The 19590-nt window shown below is 32.0% G+C and overlaps 1 protein-coding gene and 1 long non-coding RNA gene across 2 annotated transcripts in view; one reads left to right on the top strand and one right to left on the bottom strand.

Annotated features, from left to right (window-relative positions):
* The window catches only part of LOC135321506 (uncharacterized), a 204593-nt gene that overhangs the window by 172339 nt on the left and 12664 nt on the right, over window positions 1-19590 (top strand). The gene's annotated exons all lie outside the window — the stretch shown is intronic.
* The window catches only part of GABRG1 (gamma-aminobutyric acid type A receptor subunit gamma1), a 59861-nt gene that overhangs the window by 27651 nt on the left and 12620 nt on the right, over window positions 1-19590 (bottom strand). Inside the window, exons 2-3 of the mRNA XM_010980338.3 lie at window positions 16792-16940; window positions 1673-1740 (exon numbers count right to left, since the gene is read on the bottom strand). Coding sequence (XP_010978640.1) covers window positions 1673-1740; window positions 16792-16940 — 217 coding nt within the window. The remainder of the gene's footprint in view (window positions 1-1672; window positions 1741-16791; window positions 16941-19590) is intronic.

Below are 19590 nucleotides of genomic sequence, written 5' to 3'. Positions count from 1 at the left end.
TTGTAATAATCAATAAATGAAATGAGGGAGAAAATCATCAATGTGTTAGAGAAGCATCTTTGGATGGTGTTATGTTATGAATCGTGTCTTCCCAAAATTTATATGTTGAAGCTCTAATCTCCAATACCTCAGAATGTGAATGTATTTGGAGATAGAGCCTTTAAAGAGACAATTATGTTAAAATGAGGTCTTTAGGGTGTACCCAGATCCAATCTGACTACTGATTTTATAAGAAAGGACAAGATTTGGATACACAAAGAGCACGAGGGATGCACTAGAGAGAGCCCACGTGACAACATAGTGAGAAGGTGCCATCTGCCTACCATAGAGGAAGGACTAAGAAGAAGGCAAAGTTGCTAACTTCTTGATTTGGACTTCTGTCCTTCAGAGCTAGTGACATAAATGTCTGTTCTTTGAGCCATCCAGGCCCTGGTACTTTGTTATGGCACCTGAGAGACAGGTGACAAAATGAAAAGAGATGACCGTAACACGTGATTGAATCCTTTGAATGGGACCCAGTAGTATGACTCACAGAAATGGGATAAGGGTTTGGAACAGTGCATTTCAAACTACTTTAAATAATGACTGTGGGTTATACTGGAGGTGTTAATTCTATCTTTTAAATAGTAATAAAAACTATTTATGTGTAAGAGATAGAGTATAGATACATACTTTGTCATTTTCCATCCTAAAATACTTTCCCTTGACTTTTTCTCATAGTCTCTCTCTTGCTCATATTTCTCTTATACCCTCTCTCTTCCCTCTCTACCATCATACTCCTCTCATTCTCCTCTAGGTCAGGTTTCTCAAGCTAGGAGTTCATAAAATTAACCTGCATTTTAAAATTAACTGGTAAGAATAATCACTTACTCTCCATCATCTTGAAATCAGCACATGATTGCATATCTATCCCTACACAATGCATATTTCAGGGCTGTGTGACAAGAAGTTGGATACAAGACCAATTCTGAGGATGGAGGAGAGGCATAACGTTTCAGAATTCCATTTCATTTCATCTAACAGAGTTATCTAGTACCATGCAACCAACACCAGTGGGCCCAATTTAATCACTTTATCACTGGAATCTCATGTACATCGACAATTTATTTTTAGTTCCTTCTTCTTCATCCTCTTATACTCCTGAGATTTTATAATATCATCTTGTCTTTTCCCACCCCTCTGATTCTTCTGTGTCTCCTTTCTGCACTTCTCTTTCTTCCAGCTGTATTATGTAGGCATTGACCTCATTATACCATCTGATCCTTAGATCTGTGCTCTTCTTAATCTGCATCTCCCTTGGATCTTTTCTTGAGGATTTAAGCTATAATTTAGGTTGCTTGTCTCTCTTCCCTTCCCAATTTAGTTCTATTTCCCATCCTAACTTCTTTCCTGAACTTAAAATCCAAATCATTGCTGGACAGTTCCTGAATGTGCCATTAGCATTTGAGGGCACATATGGCTACGTTCCCTATCTCAGAAAATGCCTCCACCATCTGTAAAGTCATCTCCATACCTTGGAGTCAGCCTGTGCACAAATAATGAACTAATTGAACCTATTGCCCTGAATTCATTCAGAATCAGTTACCAAAATTTTTCACATATTCATTTTACTATTATGATATATACTTCAGAACTCTATGCCTGATAGCTATTTTTAATATTCATTACTCACCATATTTATGGGGTCAACTGGTCCAATGCTGTTTACATAGACATCAGTTTCAATTACCGTAGGCCTCACTGCAAAATATCCATACAAAAAGAGTCAAAGATATAATTAGATGTTGTGTTAAATAAATATTATTTAAATAATTCTTAATAATTTTAATATTTTACCATTTCATTTTAAAAACATTTCTCATTATGACATGAAGAAACACAGCCTATTATATAAACACAATAACCTTTTCTGTTTAAAAATCAATTATGTAACTAAAAATTACCACTTTTGACTAAAAACATTGCAATGTACAGCCTAAAAATGCTTAAACTGTCTAAATTATCCATTAAAATTAAGAAAGTTAATGCAATTAAAAATTGCTAGATAATTTGCTCTGCAGTAGTCATAGAATTTTAGGATTTGATGGATTTTAGAGCCTAAATATGTTATATAATCTTACTTAGTGCAAATCAGTGGTGCGCCAGTAAATGCTAACAACCTTGCTCTTGGAGACTGAGAAAATAAAGCCTTGATTTGTAGCTTTTGCTGATTTCAGTGCTGTAAATACTCCCACAGTGACTGATTTAAAGATACCAATGTGAAGTCACTGAATGCAGAGTCAGACAATATATAATAAATGGCTATTGTGAGCCATTATAAGCCAGTTCCCGCACACACTAGAACTTGAAGCATGGCTATGATTAAAAGATGAAATGTATGTAAAGCATATACCTCCAGGTCTGATTCTTATGAGGGGCTTAATAAAATTTGTTCACATCTCATTCCTCCCTTGTTAACTATTCCTTTGGGTTGTTGATGGTTGATTCTAGTGAAAGGTGTATTTTTATCTAATAGTCAATAGTATGTTGTACAGCCATCACTATGGACTTCATCTGTTGTGCTTTGTACATAATCATTTGTGTTTTCTCAGTCTTCAAATGATAGATACAATATTTTTATATTCTATCAAAATGTGTAACACAGGTCAGCCTTTTAAATGTTCATCAAATGATATGATTAATATACACAGTAGTACATATTTGATTGTGGTTTGGGCTTTCAACCTTTTTCAGGTATTTTTGGCTTCCTATAATGAGATTTACCACAACAATCACAATTTTGACTCAAGATTTTTTGTTTGCTATGAAAAACATTTTCACATAGTTTCTTTTATTCCCTACTTTCCCACCAAATAAGATAAGTTTGTTTATCCATTCAGCAAATAATTGTTGAGGAATGCATGTAGAGGGTTCCAAAAAAAAATTGTGAGAAGAAAATCTACCTTATGTATCGTGGAGATTTATATAGAGATAATGCATATAAGATGAAGTAGAAAAACCATCTTGTACATTGAAAGTTTCTCTACTAAAGTATGTTTCTAGTAATATTTACTCAGTTATCCTTTCTAAACTATGTGATTTCCCTTTCTGACCTAGTGTTTACCACTCTTACAATTCAGACACTATGTTAGACCTGGCAGGACAAACCTTCTCCTCTTATGCATAGCTGAGTCTGCCTGTCTGATTCCCGATCCAGTCCCAAGGGATGGGACAAGGCGGTCTTGGTAACTTCTAGTCTGGCAAAGCCTCCAACTGGCAAGCTTCGACAAAAACTTGAGGCATTTTGAAAAATAGTGTCTATATTACTTTAAAACAATGTTTATTTTTAATCTTTGAAATTAAAAAACCCTACACATGGAAAAGCATACGACATTTATATAGTTTGTTTACCCTCCAGAAATTATTTTATTAAATGGCATACATATTTTCTTAGCTAGAAAAATAAATGAGATTTGTTAGAAATAGTTTTAGTGTGCAAAACTCTGGACCTATATGATACATGGAAATGTAACTCCATCTACTAGCCAACTGCTAGGTTTCTTAAATAAAAACGGATTCTATGACTTACAGGTTTCACAATTTAACTTAAGCTGAGGACTTCTGAGATCAGTCCCTTTAATCATTTGCCATTTAGTTTGACTAGCTATGAATTGTAGCCAATAAATATCACATTATTAATTAATTAAGCTATTACTAGATTTACAGAGTGGTTTTTATGAAAGCCAATTAATAACAAGACAATAGGTTTATTAGTTTCATTAGCAAGTATATTTATTATCAGTTATAAGCAGTTAAGTGCAATATACCACTGTTATTTGATTAGATTTTTCTTCAGTTCATCTGATAAATCAACAAATACTGAGTGCCTGCTCTTTATTGCATGATTCTGGGGGCTGAACACTTGTCTACAGCAGGAACTAAATGATTCCTGAGGTCATTTTTTATTTGTAGGTCATAGTTCTCACATTTTACAGTATAGAAAGTTTTAGATATGAGTAACCTACCCTGGTTTCTTGATATTAACATTTCATTAGCTAATATAAGACAAATATACATGTTACAAAAATATTAACTCTGGCATTAGGGCTTGAGCCACATTGAAGTAATTCATGATGAACATAAATCAAGTTCTTCTGGGATAGGACAAAAGGAGGATAACATCAGTGAATCCAATGTAGAACTTTGCTATTTACAGATACAATATCCGATAAGTAATTCAGTATATATATATACTTGCAAACTATGAGTATTTTTAGTTACTTTGTATCTCATTTTATAACTTTGAGATGCTTGTATTTGAGTAGAATAAATCTGAAAGTAAGTTAAATTTTTCAGATTAATTTTGAAACTATAGCTAGTTCTTATATGCTTCAAAATATACAGTAAAGAGAAAAACAACAGAAATCTCTATTGTTTCTTAATGATGACTTAGTACTACATTTATTAATTTGTACTATGAACAGTACTTATGGATGAAATCACTTAAATATAGTTTTCTTAGTAATTGAGTCAGTACATTCTGGGCTCCATGATTTTCTCAGTCCAAAGTTTGTTCAATTATAGGATTTCAGTGATATTTTAAAAAGGAAAACATCATACTTCAACCCAAAACTAAAAAAAAAAAAAATTAAACTTAGAGTAATTTGCTATTCCAAACTCATTAAATGATGGTTAGAGAATGGGTACAGACTATGTTTAATTCATCAACACACAGAGAGATCAAAGATCTCTTTTTTGCGATAGTGTAACAATGACTAAGAAAACCATGTACTGCCACAGCAAATTACATTTTTGATAGACAGAGGGAAGAAATGTAAAGATGAATTATTTTTGCCAGGCTTCTTTCTGTGCTGTAATTTCTAACTACTTTGCTTTAAGTATCTCACTAGAATATAAGTAGATAAACTTCTAGTGGAAATAGAAATAGACATTCCAGGCAACTCAGTAATCCAGAAAATAGGATGTGGAAGGAAAAAGAAAAAAAAATCAGCTTCCAGGTAGCTAAGGCAAAACTGAAGACAGCCAGTTCTAGAGGTGGGTAATCGGTTATCAATTAGAAGCTATAAACTAAAATGAATTTAAAAAATATTTTCTTCATAATAGTTTTTAACTGTACCTCCTTGGATGCTCTGTTCCAATTAATCTAAGATATCTTTAGCATTTTATGTAGCCTTTTGGTCACTTTGGATATTAAAATTAATTTAGGTCAGTCAAAAACTCGAATCCTAGAAAATAAGTTTAATGGTCTTTTCCTATGGCCCCAGAATGGCATAAAAAAGAAATAGCCCCACTGATCTGGGTATGGCAGTTATAACATACAGACTTTGAAAGAACTATGAACGTCTTACTGCCCTAGAATAGACAGTAGAGGACCTCAACCCAAAGGTGTCATGTCTGAGTCCAGAGACTTCTTCCCAGGCCTTACTAACAACAAAGGAATGCCAACTAACACTGGCCGTCCCCCTCCCCAGGTGACATGGGACAGACAGACACTTGGATACGTATGAATGAAAAGGGACATGTGGCTAAATAGAAGCGGAGGGCTGTGCTAATACTTCAGCCAGTAGGTACTAACACAGACAGCTAGAAAAGATTCTCACACCAATTCTGGGTAGAAAAGAATGCCTACAAAGATCACTTCAACAATTAAGTTATTTATTTGTTTATGTGTTCATTTGTTTGTTGTAAAATTTCTTTTTTATTGAAGTATAATTGATTTACAATATTATGTTAGTTTCAGGTGTGTAGCATAGTGATCCAGTTATTTTTTCTGATTATATTCCATTATAGGCTATTATAAGACATCAAATATAATTCCCTATGGCATACAGCAACTCCTTGTTCTTATCTACTTTATGTACACTAGTTTGTATCTGTTAATTGCAAACTCCTAATTTATCCCTCCCCACCCCTTCTTCTCTTTGATAACTATAAGTTTTTTTTTTATTTTGTATATAGATTCATTTGTATTACTTTTTACATTCTACATATAACCGATATCATATAGTATCTGTCTTGCTCTTTCTGACTTATGTCACTAAGTGTAATATTCTCTTCATTCATGTTAATGCAAATAGCAATGTTTTGTTCTTTTTTATGCCAGAGTAATAGTCCATTATATGTATTATCTGTTGATAGGCATTTGGGTGGTTTCCATGTCTTGGGTACTGTAAATAGTGCTATTATGAACATTGTGGCACATGTATCTTTTCAAATGAGAATTTTTGTTTTTTCCAGATATATGCCAGGGAGTTAAATTGCTGGATCATATGGTAGCTCAATTTTTAGTTTTTTAAGGAATCTTCATACTCTTTTCCATAATGGCTGCACCAGTTTATAATCCCAACAACAGTGTGGGAGGGTTCCCTTTTCTCCACATCCGCTTCAGCATTTATTATTTGTAGACTTTTTGATGACAGCCGTACTGACAACTGTAAGGTGATACCTCATTGTGGTTTTTATTTGCATTTCTCTAGCACTGTGAGCAACTTTTCATGTGCTTATTGGCCATCTGCATAGGGCTTCTGCCCATTTTTTGATTGAGTTGTTTTGGGTTTTTTTTTTTTTTTTTTGATATTGAGTTGTATGAACTGTTTGTATATTTTAGATAGTAGCCTCTTGTTGCTTGTATCATTTGCAAATATTTTCTCCCATTCCATAGGTTGTCTTTTTATTTTGTTGGTAGTTTTCTTTGTTGTGCAAAAGCTTTTAAGTTTTATTAGGTCTCATTTATCTAGTTTTGCTTTTTTTTCTTTTGCCTTGGGAGACTGATCTAAGAAAATATTGCTATGACTTATGTCTGAGAATGTTTTGCCTATTTCTCTTCTAGGAGTTTTATGGTGCTATGTCTTATATTTAGGTCTTTAAATCATTTTGAGTTTATTTTTGTATATGGTGCAAGAGAGTGTTCTAATTTCACTGATTTACATGTAGCTGTCCAGCTTTCCCAACACCATTTGTTGAAGAAACTTGTCATTTATTATGTATACTCTGAAGTGAACAGATTAAATGCTACTCTGCATAGTGTATATTACTACTTACATTTAAATAGAAATTAACTAAATTAAATTAAAATATATTTGCTTAGTCATACTAACCAAGTGTTCAATAGCCAATAACCAATTTTAAGTATTCAATACTCATAAATACATGACTTATTAATATCTATATATAACATTATATATTGAATATATATATATAAATTTAATTATTTGGAATGTCTTCTTAGGAGAATAAAAAACTGGTCTCATTCTGTAGTTAAACATCTGTTTAGGCAGCAACTTAGCAGCCTGCTGCTGGTCCTTTATCTGATAAGGGGAAAAGCAAGTTAAAGAGGAATGGTGGGATTTAAACAAAAAGCAGCAGTGGAGTATTTACACATTGACTTTTTAGAATGTCTAGGATATTTTATTTTCTTGTGGGTATAATTTACACCAAAAGAACATAATTGAGCCAGAGGCATCTTACCAGTTTTTTGACCACCAACAGCACATATCTCCAGATTAGACTGTTAATGAAAGGAACTAAGGCAGGTGGAAAATATAGAGAAACATCCAGGTCTCCCATATCAAAGAAGAGAGCAGTATAAAATGCCTATGAACAACAACAACAACAAAATGTTCCTACCCTCCTACCTATAAAAGAGTCATCATTTATATATCTGTCTCTCAATGGACACCAAGGGCCAGCTGGTGTTAGCCCCAAAAGAAGTAAAAACTATCAAGACTCAAGTTTCAACTGCACCCAGTTAAATGGGCCCAGAAAGCATTTCTCATTTCCATTGCATGTTCTCATCACCAAGAACCCAGAAGAATCAAACAGATGTAATAAAAAAAGCAGATCATACCTCCTCCCTTCTTTACCCCAAATCCCTTTCTAGTGGCATTTGTCTACCATGTGTCCTGGGAGAGGGGTAGCTTTGATTCTGTTTGGATATTAAATTTTAGATTTTATCAAACTATTTAAATTATTGAAAGTGTTTGGAAATCTATAAACTCTACCTGAAAAGTTTCTTAAATAATAAAAAAGAAGTTTGGACATAAAGTAATTGAAGCTTTACTAGAATTGCAAAAGCTCTTGATGTTTTTCCCCATTAAGTTTGAAAGTCCTCAGTAGGTTGATTGAATCTGTTTTCATACCATCAATGAAGAGGAAAGATGCTAAGACAAGTTTTGGACAGAAGGAATGCTGACAAATCACCTCAACAATTGTCATTCATTATGTATGAGATGCACAGATAAAAGCTACTATGCCTGGTATAATTATCAAGGGACTTAGGACATATTGTATCTAATCTGTTAAACAAAGTGATGTAATAGATGTATGTAGCATTTGAAAGAACAAATCTTGATCTGAAATAATGCAGTTAAGATGCTAAATTCATGAAGAAGAGCAACTGTCAAAATACCTACCCATGAAATAAAAAAGATTTTACACACTGGGTTCTATTCAGAAAATATTCATTCAGTTAATATTAAGTGAACAGAGTTTATGTTTCAGGCATCGTATTAGCAACTAGGAGTAGAGTGATTTCTGCTTTCTGGGAACTAACATTAATTGAAGGAAAAGAGAGTGTCAAGTAATAATAGTAAAATATGATGAGTGAAATGGAAGTATATGGATTTATACTTCTTCATGTGATAAGTAACTGGTATCAAATTAACCATCTCAATAAAAACAACTATAAGTTTATTTAAATAAAACTATAAATTAATTTAATGTAAAAATGGAGACCATTGAAGGAATCACATTGCAGCTAAGACAGTCAGGATTTGATGCAACAATTTCCTGGGAAAAATAAAAATTGCAGTGATGTGAGTTCTACACTATTCTTTGGCCACTTCTTCCCCTTGGTGCATTTGTTGTTTCACTGCACAGAAATAGTGTCTAAACAAAGCAAAGTGGCTTAGAGCTTGTACCTTTCTCATTGGACTGAAGGGACAAAAATTGGAGTGAATGTCTATCAAGACAACTAGGACTTCCCTGGGACAAAGGAAAACACAGGAAATTAAACCAGACACTCTACAGGCAGCTTGCCCTTAGGGCATTTACTAATTCTTAAATTGTGTATTTACATCGTGCAATACTGAGAAAACAAATATAAATCAGCTACTGAACTCTAAAGTAATATGTGAGGATTTCAGCTATTTCAGGGATGTCTGGGGCCAGCAGGGAGGGGAATTCCTGGTTCAAATCTTAGGTTATCAGTTGAGACATTTCAAATGGCTATGCCCCAGGAGAAAGGAAAGTTTTACGAAAGGAAATACACCAATTTTGGCCAAATGAAGTTTGTATTCCTTAACTCATCCTGACTCCTCAAACAAAATTAAATCCTCTCTGGAGGAAAATAACATCGTCTGGAATCTCCATTATTTTTAATATGTTCAATAAAAAATTAAGTCAATTCCATGAAACAGAAGCAAATCACATTTAACCAAGAGATAAAATGAAAAATAAAAAGTTTTGAAAGTCACACATGTGATCAAGATATTGTGGTTATCAAAGACTTTAAAATAACTGTGATTAATACATATGAGAAAATAGATGAAAAGACAGCAAATTTGATAAAATACCTGAAATTTCTCTAAAAATCAGATATAAACACTACAAGTGAGAATTATTAAATCAGAAAAAGTCAATAATAAAGAACAGACTGAAACACAAAGTAGGAAATAATGAAAATAAAATAAAAGTGTTTGAGGCAATGGAGATCGAGAAAATGTCAAACATATCTGCAATGGAGTCACAAAGAAATTGAGAGATTCAAGAAGCCCTGTGAATCCTCATCAAACGTACATCAAAAACAAAACACAAAAGTCTAGGGATATTATATAAAACTGCAGAAAACTAAAGACAAAAAAAAAAAAAAAAAAACTAAAAATAGCCAGAGATAAAAGATATTTTACCTTTAGAAGAGCAACATTAATGTTTAAAAGTGATTTTCAACAGAAATAATAGAAGCAAGAAGATGGTATGATGCTTATTTATAGTTTAGAAAGGCAGTAACAGCCATCTTGGGTTTCTGTATCCATTGAAAATATCATTCAAAAATGAGGGCAGCACGAAGAATATTTTCATTTAAGGACTGGAATAACTTACTGCCAGGAGACTTTCACCAAAAGAAAACTCCAGGACATATGTTTCTAAATGGAAACACAACATTGAAAAAAGGAAAGAATATCAGATAGGGTAATTTTTTGGTAAAAGTGAATTGTTGAGTATTCTAAAATCATAATAATAGTGTCTTTTGGAATTTCAAAATATATAATGAAAATATGTGACTATAATTGCAAAAAAGATGACTAGAGTTTATGTAGTAAATGGCTTATAAGGTCCTCAAATTGGAATAAATTTATTCCTGTATGATTAAATCTAATAAAGAATGCATATTTTAATCACTAAAAGTGATAAATGATTATATATATATGTATAAGATAATGTAAAGAGCAAATGAAATCATAACTAATTGATGAATCCAAAAGAGGGAAAGAATAGAGGAAAAATAAAATTTGTATAAAATGGATTAAGCAGATTAGAGAAACGGAAAACAAATATAAAAGCAATAGATTTAAAATATATATACAATAACTATCTAAAGTATGTCTGTACTAACCACTCCACTGAAAGTAAAAAGACTGTCAGACTTAATTATATGAAACAGAAACCAAATATGAAACTTCTCTTCAACAGAAAGGTATAACAGTCCTATATTTGTATGTACCTAAAACAGTCTCAATTTGTACAAACCAAAAACTGACTGGACTTTTAAAAAATAGACAAATTGATAGTCATAAGATTTTTAACATAGCTCTTTCAACAAATATGTAGATTATTTAAGTTCCAAGAATAATACACTTGATTGTCTTTGAAGGATAACTGATCTACAAGACTATGTTAGTTCTTGTTACAGCACATAGTAATTTGATATTTCTATATATTTCAAAATGATCACTATGATAAGTCTAGTTACAATATGTCACCATGCAAAGATATTACATAGTTATTGACTGTATTCCCTACCCTGTACATTTCCTACCCTGATGTTTATTTTGCAACTGAAGTTTGTACCTCTTAATCTTCCTCACCTGTTTCTTTCCTCTTTCTACTTCCCTCCCATCTGGCAACTGCCTGTTTGTCCTCTGTATCTACAACTCTGTGTCTGTTTTGTTATGCTTGTTCATTTGTTTTGTTGTTTAGATTTTATACATAAGTGAAATCATACAGTACTTTCTTTCTCTGTCTTATTTCACTTAGCACAATACCCTGTAAGTCCATCCATGTTTTCGCAAATGGCAAGATTACATTCTTTTTTATGGCTGTATTTCTCTGTATATCTACATCACATCTTCTTTATCCATTCAACTATTGATGAACACTTGGGTTGTTTCTCTAGCTTAGCTATTGTAAATAAATGCTGCAATGAACACAGAAGCATATACCTTTTCAAATTAGTGTTTTTGTTTTTTCTGGATAAAATACCCAGGACAGGGCTGCTGGATCATTGGTAGTTTGATTTTTAATTTTTTGAGTAATCTCCATACTGTTTTCCATAATGGCCACATCAATTTACATTACCATCAACAGTGCACGAGTGTTCCCTTTTCTACACGTTCTCATTAACACTTGTTATTTTGTTGCCTTTTGATAATAGCCATTATTAACAGGTGTGGGGTGATATTGCATTGTGGTTTTGATTTGCATTTCCCTGATGATTAGTGATATCGAGTACCTTTTCATGTTCCTGTTGATCTTCTATAGGACTTTTTTGGAAAATGGCTATTCAGATCCTGTGCCCATTTTTTAATCAGTTGTTTGCTTTTCTGATGTTGAGTTGTATAAGTTCTTTGTATATTTTGGATATTAAGCCCTTATCAGATATATCACTTTCAAATACTTCAAAACAAGTAGAACAAACAAATTAATGCAAAAGGGATTGGATTTGTGATTACCAGAAGTGAAGGTGTTGGGGAGAAGGGAATTGGATGAAGGCAGCTGGAAGGTACAAACTCCCAATTATAAGATAAAAAAGTATTGATATTACAAAACTCAACATAATAAATGTAATTAACACTGCTGGATATTATATATGAAAGTCATTAAGATAGTAAATTCTAAGAGTTCTCATCATAAGAAAATAACTTTTTTTTGCATTTCTTCAATATTGTATCTATCTGAGCTGATGGATATTCACTAAACTTATTGAGATAATCAGTTCATGATGTAGTGAATCAAATCATCCTGCTATACACTTGCTCTGTGTGTCAATTATATCTCAATAAAACTGGAAGAAAAAATATTAATACATTAACATGAATTAAATTCCACACTTTACTCAGAAAAAAATAGTGTATATATATTTTTAATCCTAAGAGGGTACTTTGAAGACTTCTTTGCAAATAAACTTGAAAACCTAGATAAAAATGATCTTTTTTCCTATGGAAATACAGATTACCAAAATTCACCCTGTTAGAACAGAAAACACTAACAAACCAATTTCCATAAGAAAAGAAAGTGATTAACTATTTCCAAAAAGCATGAGACCTGTATGAATTTCTAATGGAATTCTACCAAACTTTCGAAAGTCAGCTGATGCTAACACCTGGATAAAGTGCTAGGCCTCTGAGAATGAAGGAAAACTCCCTTTCATGAAACAAATATAAAGAAGAATAGCTTAAAAAGATAAAGACAGGACTCAAAACTAAAATGGAAGACAGATATTTATAAATACCAATGCAAAATACTAAATAATATATTAGCAAGTAGAATCCAACGCCTCATTAAGTATATAATAGATCATGTCAAGAGGGCTTTAGTCCAGGATGCAAATTGTTTCAATTAATATTATATACCACATTAATAGATTTAAGGAGGATAAAACTCATAATTACTTCCAGAAATGTTGAAAAAGCCTTTGATAAATTTCAGCACTAAATCCTAAGTTAAAAACAAAATCACGCAAATTGATGGATAATTTCTTAATGTGAATATGCATATGAAGAAACACTAGAGTCATTTCCATAAGAACTTGAACAAGGCAAAGTTACCCATTATCTTCACTATTATTCATTATTATCATAGACATACTAGATACTATGATCCAATGCTTTTAGACAAGAGACATCAATTAGTTGCATATGAATTGGTAAAGAAAAAATAAAATACATTTTTGTGTGTGGTATGATAGCGTATTCTGTAAACAATGCTTAAACTAATATAAAATCAGTAAAGTAACAGGAAGATAGTAAGATATAAAATGAGCATTCATAAATCAGTAGTATCCATATATGAAAACAATAATCAGAGAACTTGATGGTTAAGAAAACACAATTTACAGCAGAAAAAAATAAATACTTAGGATTCAGTTTAAAAACTGTAAAAAAATAAATCTTTGAGTAAGTCTTTAAGATATTCCTGAGAGACACAAAATAAACATGAAGAATTGGAAAGACAACCCATGTTCCCATGTTGGATGACTCAATGTTATATAGACGTTAGTTTTCCCAAAGTTAATTTACAAATTTTACACAATACAAATAAAAATACCAACAAGTCTTTTTTAGTGGTAATTAAATTTGTTGATAATAAAGCTCATCATGTTTTTTTAAATTTTTAAATTTATTTTTAACTTTTTCATTTTTCATTGTCTTTTTCTTTTTTTTCTTCTTTGTCTCTCTCTCTCTTTTTTTTTAAGACATACAATAGCCAGAAAAACTGAAAAGGGAAAACAAAACAAAATGAAAATATGAGGTTGGACTAGTTTTATAATGCATTAATACTAAATGTTTTAGTTTCAATATACTGTTGAATCTCTACTATTAATATAGTGTGGTGGCAAGATAAGCGAATGGAATAGAAAGGTCATAAATAACCAAAGTATATAAGGAAATGTAATGTATGATAAAGTCAACATCTAAAATAATGGAAGCAAAGATTGACTTTTTAATAAATCATGCTGAGTCAACAGAAAAGCCATTTGAAAAAGATAAAAATTAGACTCATACTTTATACCATATGTAGGAAGAAAGTTTCAATGCATTAGGGAATTAAATATACAAAATAAAACCATACAAATACTAAAAGTAAGTGTGAATGAATTCTACTCAAAGTGGAATATAACCAGTAACACTCGAACCAATGTTCAAAAAATGGGTAACATAATCACACTGAATGGGGAAAGGGAAGAAAAAAACCTAACCTGAGTAACTTTAGGAAATAGTATTTTGCTTACTACTCTAAAGATAAAGACAAAAATAATTGTACATGAATACTTTATTCCAGTTAATTTTTCATAGATAATGTGTTAAAATTGAGAACTACTTTATGTATTTACTGGAATTTAACAAATAAGAAAATATACTATGGGTAAATGAGCCAGGTGTCTCACTGGTGGAAAAAGAAGTTACAAATAAGGAAAAGGGAAAGTTAGAATGAACCCCATTGTCTTTGGATTGGAATCAGGGCTACTGGTATATAAATATGGACTTGTGATTTATAATACATGTACAAAAGGATAGACACAGAAATATAGGTGCCAGTATAGGTAGAACATATATTTTCTCCTTCTGCCCACTGAGAGGGTCAAGAAGCAATGACACCCAATATTAATGAACACACCTAGTGCCCAGAGCTTGATTTCTGAATACAAATCTACAAAAAAAGAGGAACCAGGGTTCCTTGGGGAAACGGTGAATTCCATTGCTGGATCAAGATGAGCCTGAAATATCTTTCATGCTGGAAATTTAGGACACACTCAGAAAATGATGAAAACATGTGAAGGGACAGAGAAGTCAAATCATAGGATGTACCAGTGGCCAAATTTATTCTGAGCAATAAAATAAATAATGATAGTAAAGGATTGTAAACTATAAAATAAAACATGTATCTAGAGGTCTACGCAAAATAGACAAAGTGAATAGATAAATACTTGGACAAGTCATAGCTCCTCCTGATAGTAGTATTACAGTTAATTTATGTAGAGGGAATGATGACAATATTGAGTTACCATGTGGCAAACAGTACACAGTAATACTCTTTCAGGTAAGAATCATTGATGGAGACTAGTTGAATGGGCAAAAGTGTGCTGAGAAATACTTGCATAGCTTCTACCAGGACAGTATCTCCTCATTGCCTATTTATTAATCAAAAAAGGAAAGATAATAACTTCACAGTGGACAAACCTGGAAGAAAATCACACTAAACCAAAGTTAACATCACCAGCAATAAAATATATAAACATCACATACCTCCTCATACATTACACTGAAAGCACAAAGTGTCACTTTTGTGGTATTCTTGGTAAATGTATGTGAATGCAGCCCAGTAAGGAAAATATGAAACAAACTAAGGGTTGTTCCACCGGACAGTGCATTTTAAAAGTACCATGTTCAATAAACAAACAGATAAAGCTGAGAACTACACCAAATTGGAGGAGAGTATGGAGACATGAGGACAAAATGCAATGCGTGATCTTGGTTAGAGTTCTTAACCAGAAGAAAAGGACATTAGTGATGTATCTGCCATAATTTGAATAAGGTCTATATATTAGTTAATAGTATTGTATCAATATTAATGTATTGATTTACCTAACAGTTCTATTATTATGTAAAATGTCAACATTATGGTTGAAAGGTTTATGAAAATTCCATGTATAGACATAATTTTACTAAATCTAAATTTTATTTTGAAATTAAATAATTAAGCAGTATAGGAAAATGATATTAAATGCAAGAAAAATAGATTAACATAATGAATGAAATAGTGTAAAATAATAAAATTTAGGAAAACTTTCAATAAAAAATTTGACAAAGTCAAAATTTGATTTTATGACAAACTAAGAAAAATGTTAAAGTCATTTAAGTTTTATTCATAAATGAAAGAATAGATTACTAATAGCAGGAATGGCAAAGGGGAAAAAACCCTCAGATCCTAAGGGTGATTAAAAAAATCACAAAAGGTACTATGAAATAATTTAGCACTAATAAATTTGAAAATTTCAATTCTTTCATAATAACCCAAAACTGACTATTAAAGTAATTGTAATGTTAAAAAAATTTTCCCCAAACGCAAACTCTAGGCCAAAGTGACTTCACCAAATAATTCTTCCAAATATTTAAGGAAGAAATAGTATCCATTTTAGATAACACTTTCAGAGATGAGAAGAAAGGGAAAACATAATTCATTTGTATATGCTAGCATTATCTTGATTCCAAAACTGAAAAAGACATTACAGAAAGTTAAGTAACTGGCTAATGCCCATTACAAATATAGATGTAAAATTCCAAAACAAAATATTATCAAATTAAATCTAGTGATACTTTAAAAATATTACCATGTCACAACCAAGTTACATTTAGTACAGAAATGCAAACTTGGTTTAAGTTTTAAAAAATCAGTCAAAGTTAGTTATAGAACAAACAATAAGTAGACTAAAGGGCAAGATATAATCAATATAATTGTTTCAATAGATGCACAGAAATCATCTGAAACATTGGGGAGCTAAAAAGAACCCTAGCAAAATAAGAAGAGAAAGAAACTACAAAGAGAATCTTAAAAAAAAAAAAAGAGAGAGAGAATGCCTACAGCAAACATCATAATTAACAGTGAAATATAGATTGCTTTCCCCAGTATCAGAAACAAACCAGGACTATCAACATTGATCTCTGTCTTAGTGCAACATGTCATTAAAAAGACATGTAATTTTGAAAATGGATAAAATATCATTATTTGCAAAGTAACATCAGTAAATGTGGCTTTCATAGTCACCAAAATGCCAGAAGGGTTCCTCAGACTTACCTCCTATATCTGGGCGAAGTTTATTGTCATAGCCTTGAAGCAATGAGTTGAGAATTTGTGTTATATCTCCTTCATGAATCTTTGGTGCCAAGACCCAAGTTTTGTTGACTGTTAAATCCTCATCATCTTCATCATCTGCTTTATCAACACTAAAGAATTCAAAGAAAAATTTGTTTGATAGAAAGTTCAACCAAAGAATGTATCTAAAAAATAGTTTAAGATTATTATAATTGTATAAGGGAGTAATAAGAGGGAAAAAGTATTAGAAATATTTCAAGTTCAGTAAGATGAACACATTCATCATATGAGCTGTTATGATATAATAATATTCAAAAATGAAGAATTTGTTGAAAGGAAAAGTAATATAATATTAATATGATAAAATAAATGTTGGCCACCCCTACAATAGTCATTAAAGGCCAGAGAGATTATGCACTGATAATGTTAGTGGCACTAGGTTTGAGCAGTACACAACCTGCACAACATGTGTAATGACTCTAAACCATCACACTCAAAAGTAAAAATTAAAAGATAAATAAATACAAGAAATGTTGCAATAATCAGTCTGGTAAAATGTATTTTAAAATGCATGTGTAGAAAAGAAGACTTAAGGAAAGATAAGTGAAGCAGGATTTGAAGAAAAGAGGAAGAGTTGTTGAACACATCTATGTTTCTTCCTTTTAAGTCAGAAGAACTCAGACATCTATTCCAAGAACTTTGTCAAAGAGTATCTTATTATCAAATCATGAGTGGATGGACAACTCAATCTCTGTGCTCTCAAGAGAATAATTATCACATTTTAGGACTAGAAATTAGACTCAAATAACCCACTGCCTTTATTTTGTAAATGAGAAAACTGAAGTCAATAAGGAACTAACCAAAGCACAAACTTACTTATGTGCAAAACTAAGAATCAGATTCTGATCCTCCAGCTAACTCTTCCTGCTACACCTGTGTGTTTAACAAGCTTAACTTATGAAGTGTGGTAGAAACATGCAGTAATATAGATATTCATCTACAATTCATCAAAAGTAGCAAACTACTCCTCTCTTTACTACCCATAAGCAACCCCATCTTTATTTGAATGACATCATCCTAGACTTCACACAGCCAGCTTTACTAAATCTTAGTCCTTCAGTGGAAAAATATATATAAATTTTTGTGTTGGTAAAATCGGGTAAATCTATGTATATTATTTATTTACATATATTTCAGAGATGGGCTTCCCTCCAACAGAAGATATCCAAGTTTATCTCATTAACCTTAACTGATATTTCTACACTATTCACTCAGATCTCTTTTACTTTGGACCTAAGTGTCTTACCTAATGCAGCCTTCCCCTCCTTTATTCTTTTAAATTCTTTTCCAGTTTGATTGAGATTTAATTGGCATATAACATTGTATATATGTTCAAGGTGTGCAACACAATGATTTGATACATGTATACATAGCAAAATGATTATCACAGTAAGCTTAGTTAACGTCCACATTCTTTATCCTTTTGAAGAGTATAAATTAAAATTGTAAATTAAAGCTTAACTTTTAAAGTATTTTTACCTCATTTCGTCTTCACAATAATTGTATTGATAGTTATTATTAAAGCATAATTGAGTGCATTAGTCTTCTCAGTATTTCTCCTCTTCCTCCTGTTAGAGAATTATACTTTTCACCCCACGGACTTCTCACTTGGTCATGTGACCTGAAATACTCCTTTCTGCAAGAGGATTATACATCCCTCCTAAACTCTGGTTTGGCGTGCATTTGCTTTGGCTAATGGAATATATGTAACATGCATCACTACGAAACAGAAGATTTATTGTCAGTGAGTGAGTCACCATATCCCACTTCTCCTGCCAGAAGACCAGCCATACTCAGAGGCTACCACTCCACTACTTCACTTCCAGAGCGAAGGCAACATGAACAGAGACACCACTGACCTACAATGGACACATAGCCTAAGCAAAAACACTCGGTGTTGTAAGCCACTGAGACTTGGGGGTAGTTTGTTACCACAGTGTGCACATTTTATCCCTATATGAATTCCTGGGGTACATTCAGTTAACAGATTTTTAATGAAGTACTTACTCATTTATATTAATTGTTTTACTGTATTTAACTTCAAAACGAATATACTATTGAAATATAGTAATATAATTTCCTTCAAATAACTTCTTCTTTTCTCTCAATAAAACGTATACATAAGTACATACATACATTCATTTATAAACTAAAGCATTTAAAGTATTGAAGTATTAAGAATCCCTGCTGGTGTGTCCTTCAGGAATATTTTACTTAATTAGAATTGCTGAGATATTGTCAACAACCAAAATTTTAGGTCATCTATTTAGCTTTAAATCCCAGTTTTATAGAATAAAACATCTGATGGATAGAGGCAGAATACTGCACATATAAGAACTTGGTTTTTCTTTGAAATATGATTGTAGTCAAATAGAAGTTCCCAGAAAAAATAAAAGCTTTTCTTATTTTTTAATGTAGCAACAACTTGGTAATCCAAAAAGCCCATGCTCATAGTGATTTACATTACCGTTTTCCCAGCTGGCTCAGAGCTAATATGAAAATTGACCTCAGTGATATTACAAAGCTTACGTTCCTCCTTCTGGGTAATAACAGAAAGGAAATTTTATTATAGGTAACATTTCTACATTTTTCTCCACACTTTCTAAATTACCTTCAGTAGTTATCATATTGGTATTATATATCGCTTGTCATGATTTAAAAATTTAGTATGTCATATAGCGTATGATGTCTCACTGTGTTTCACAGGCTAGAAGATTTGGT

Source organism: Camelus dromedarius, chromosome 1, assembly GCF_036321535.1.
Source record: "Camelus dromedarius isolate mCamDro1 chromosome 1, mCamDro1.pat, whole genome shotgun sequence".
In the NCBI taxonomy this organism is placed as follows: domain Eukaryota; kingdom Metazoa; phylum Chordata; class Mammalia; order Artiodactyla; family Camelidae; genus Camelus; species Camelus dromedarius.
This window is presented reverse-complemented; position numbering and strand designations above follow the sequence as displayed.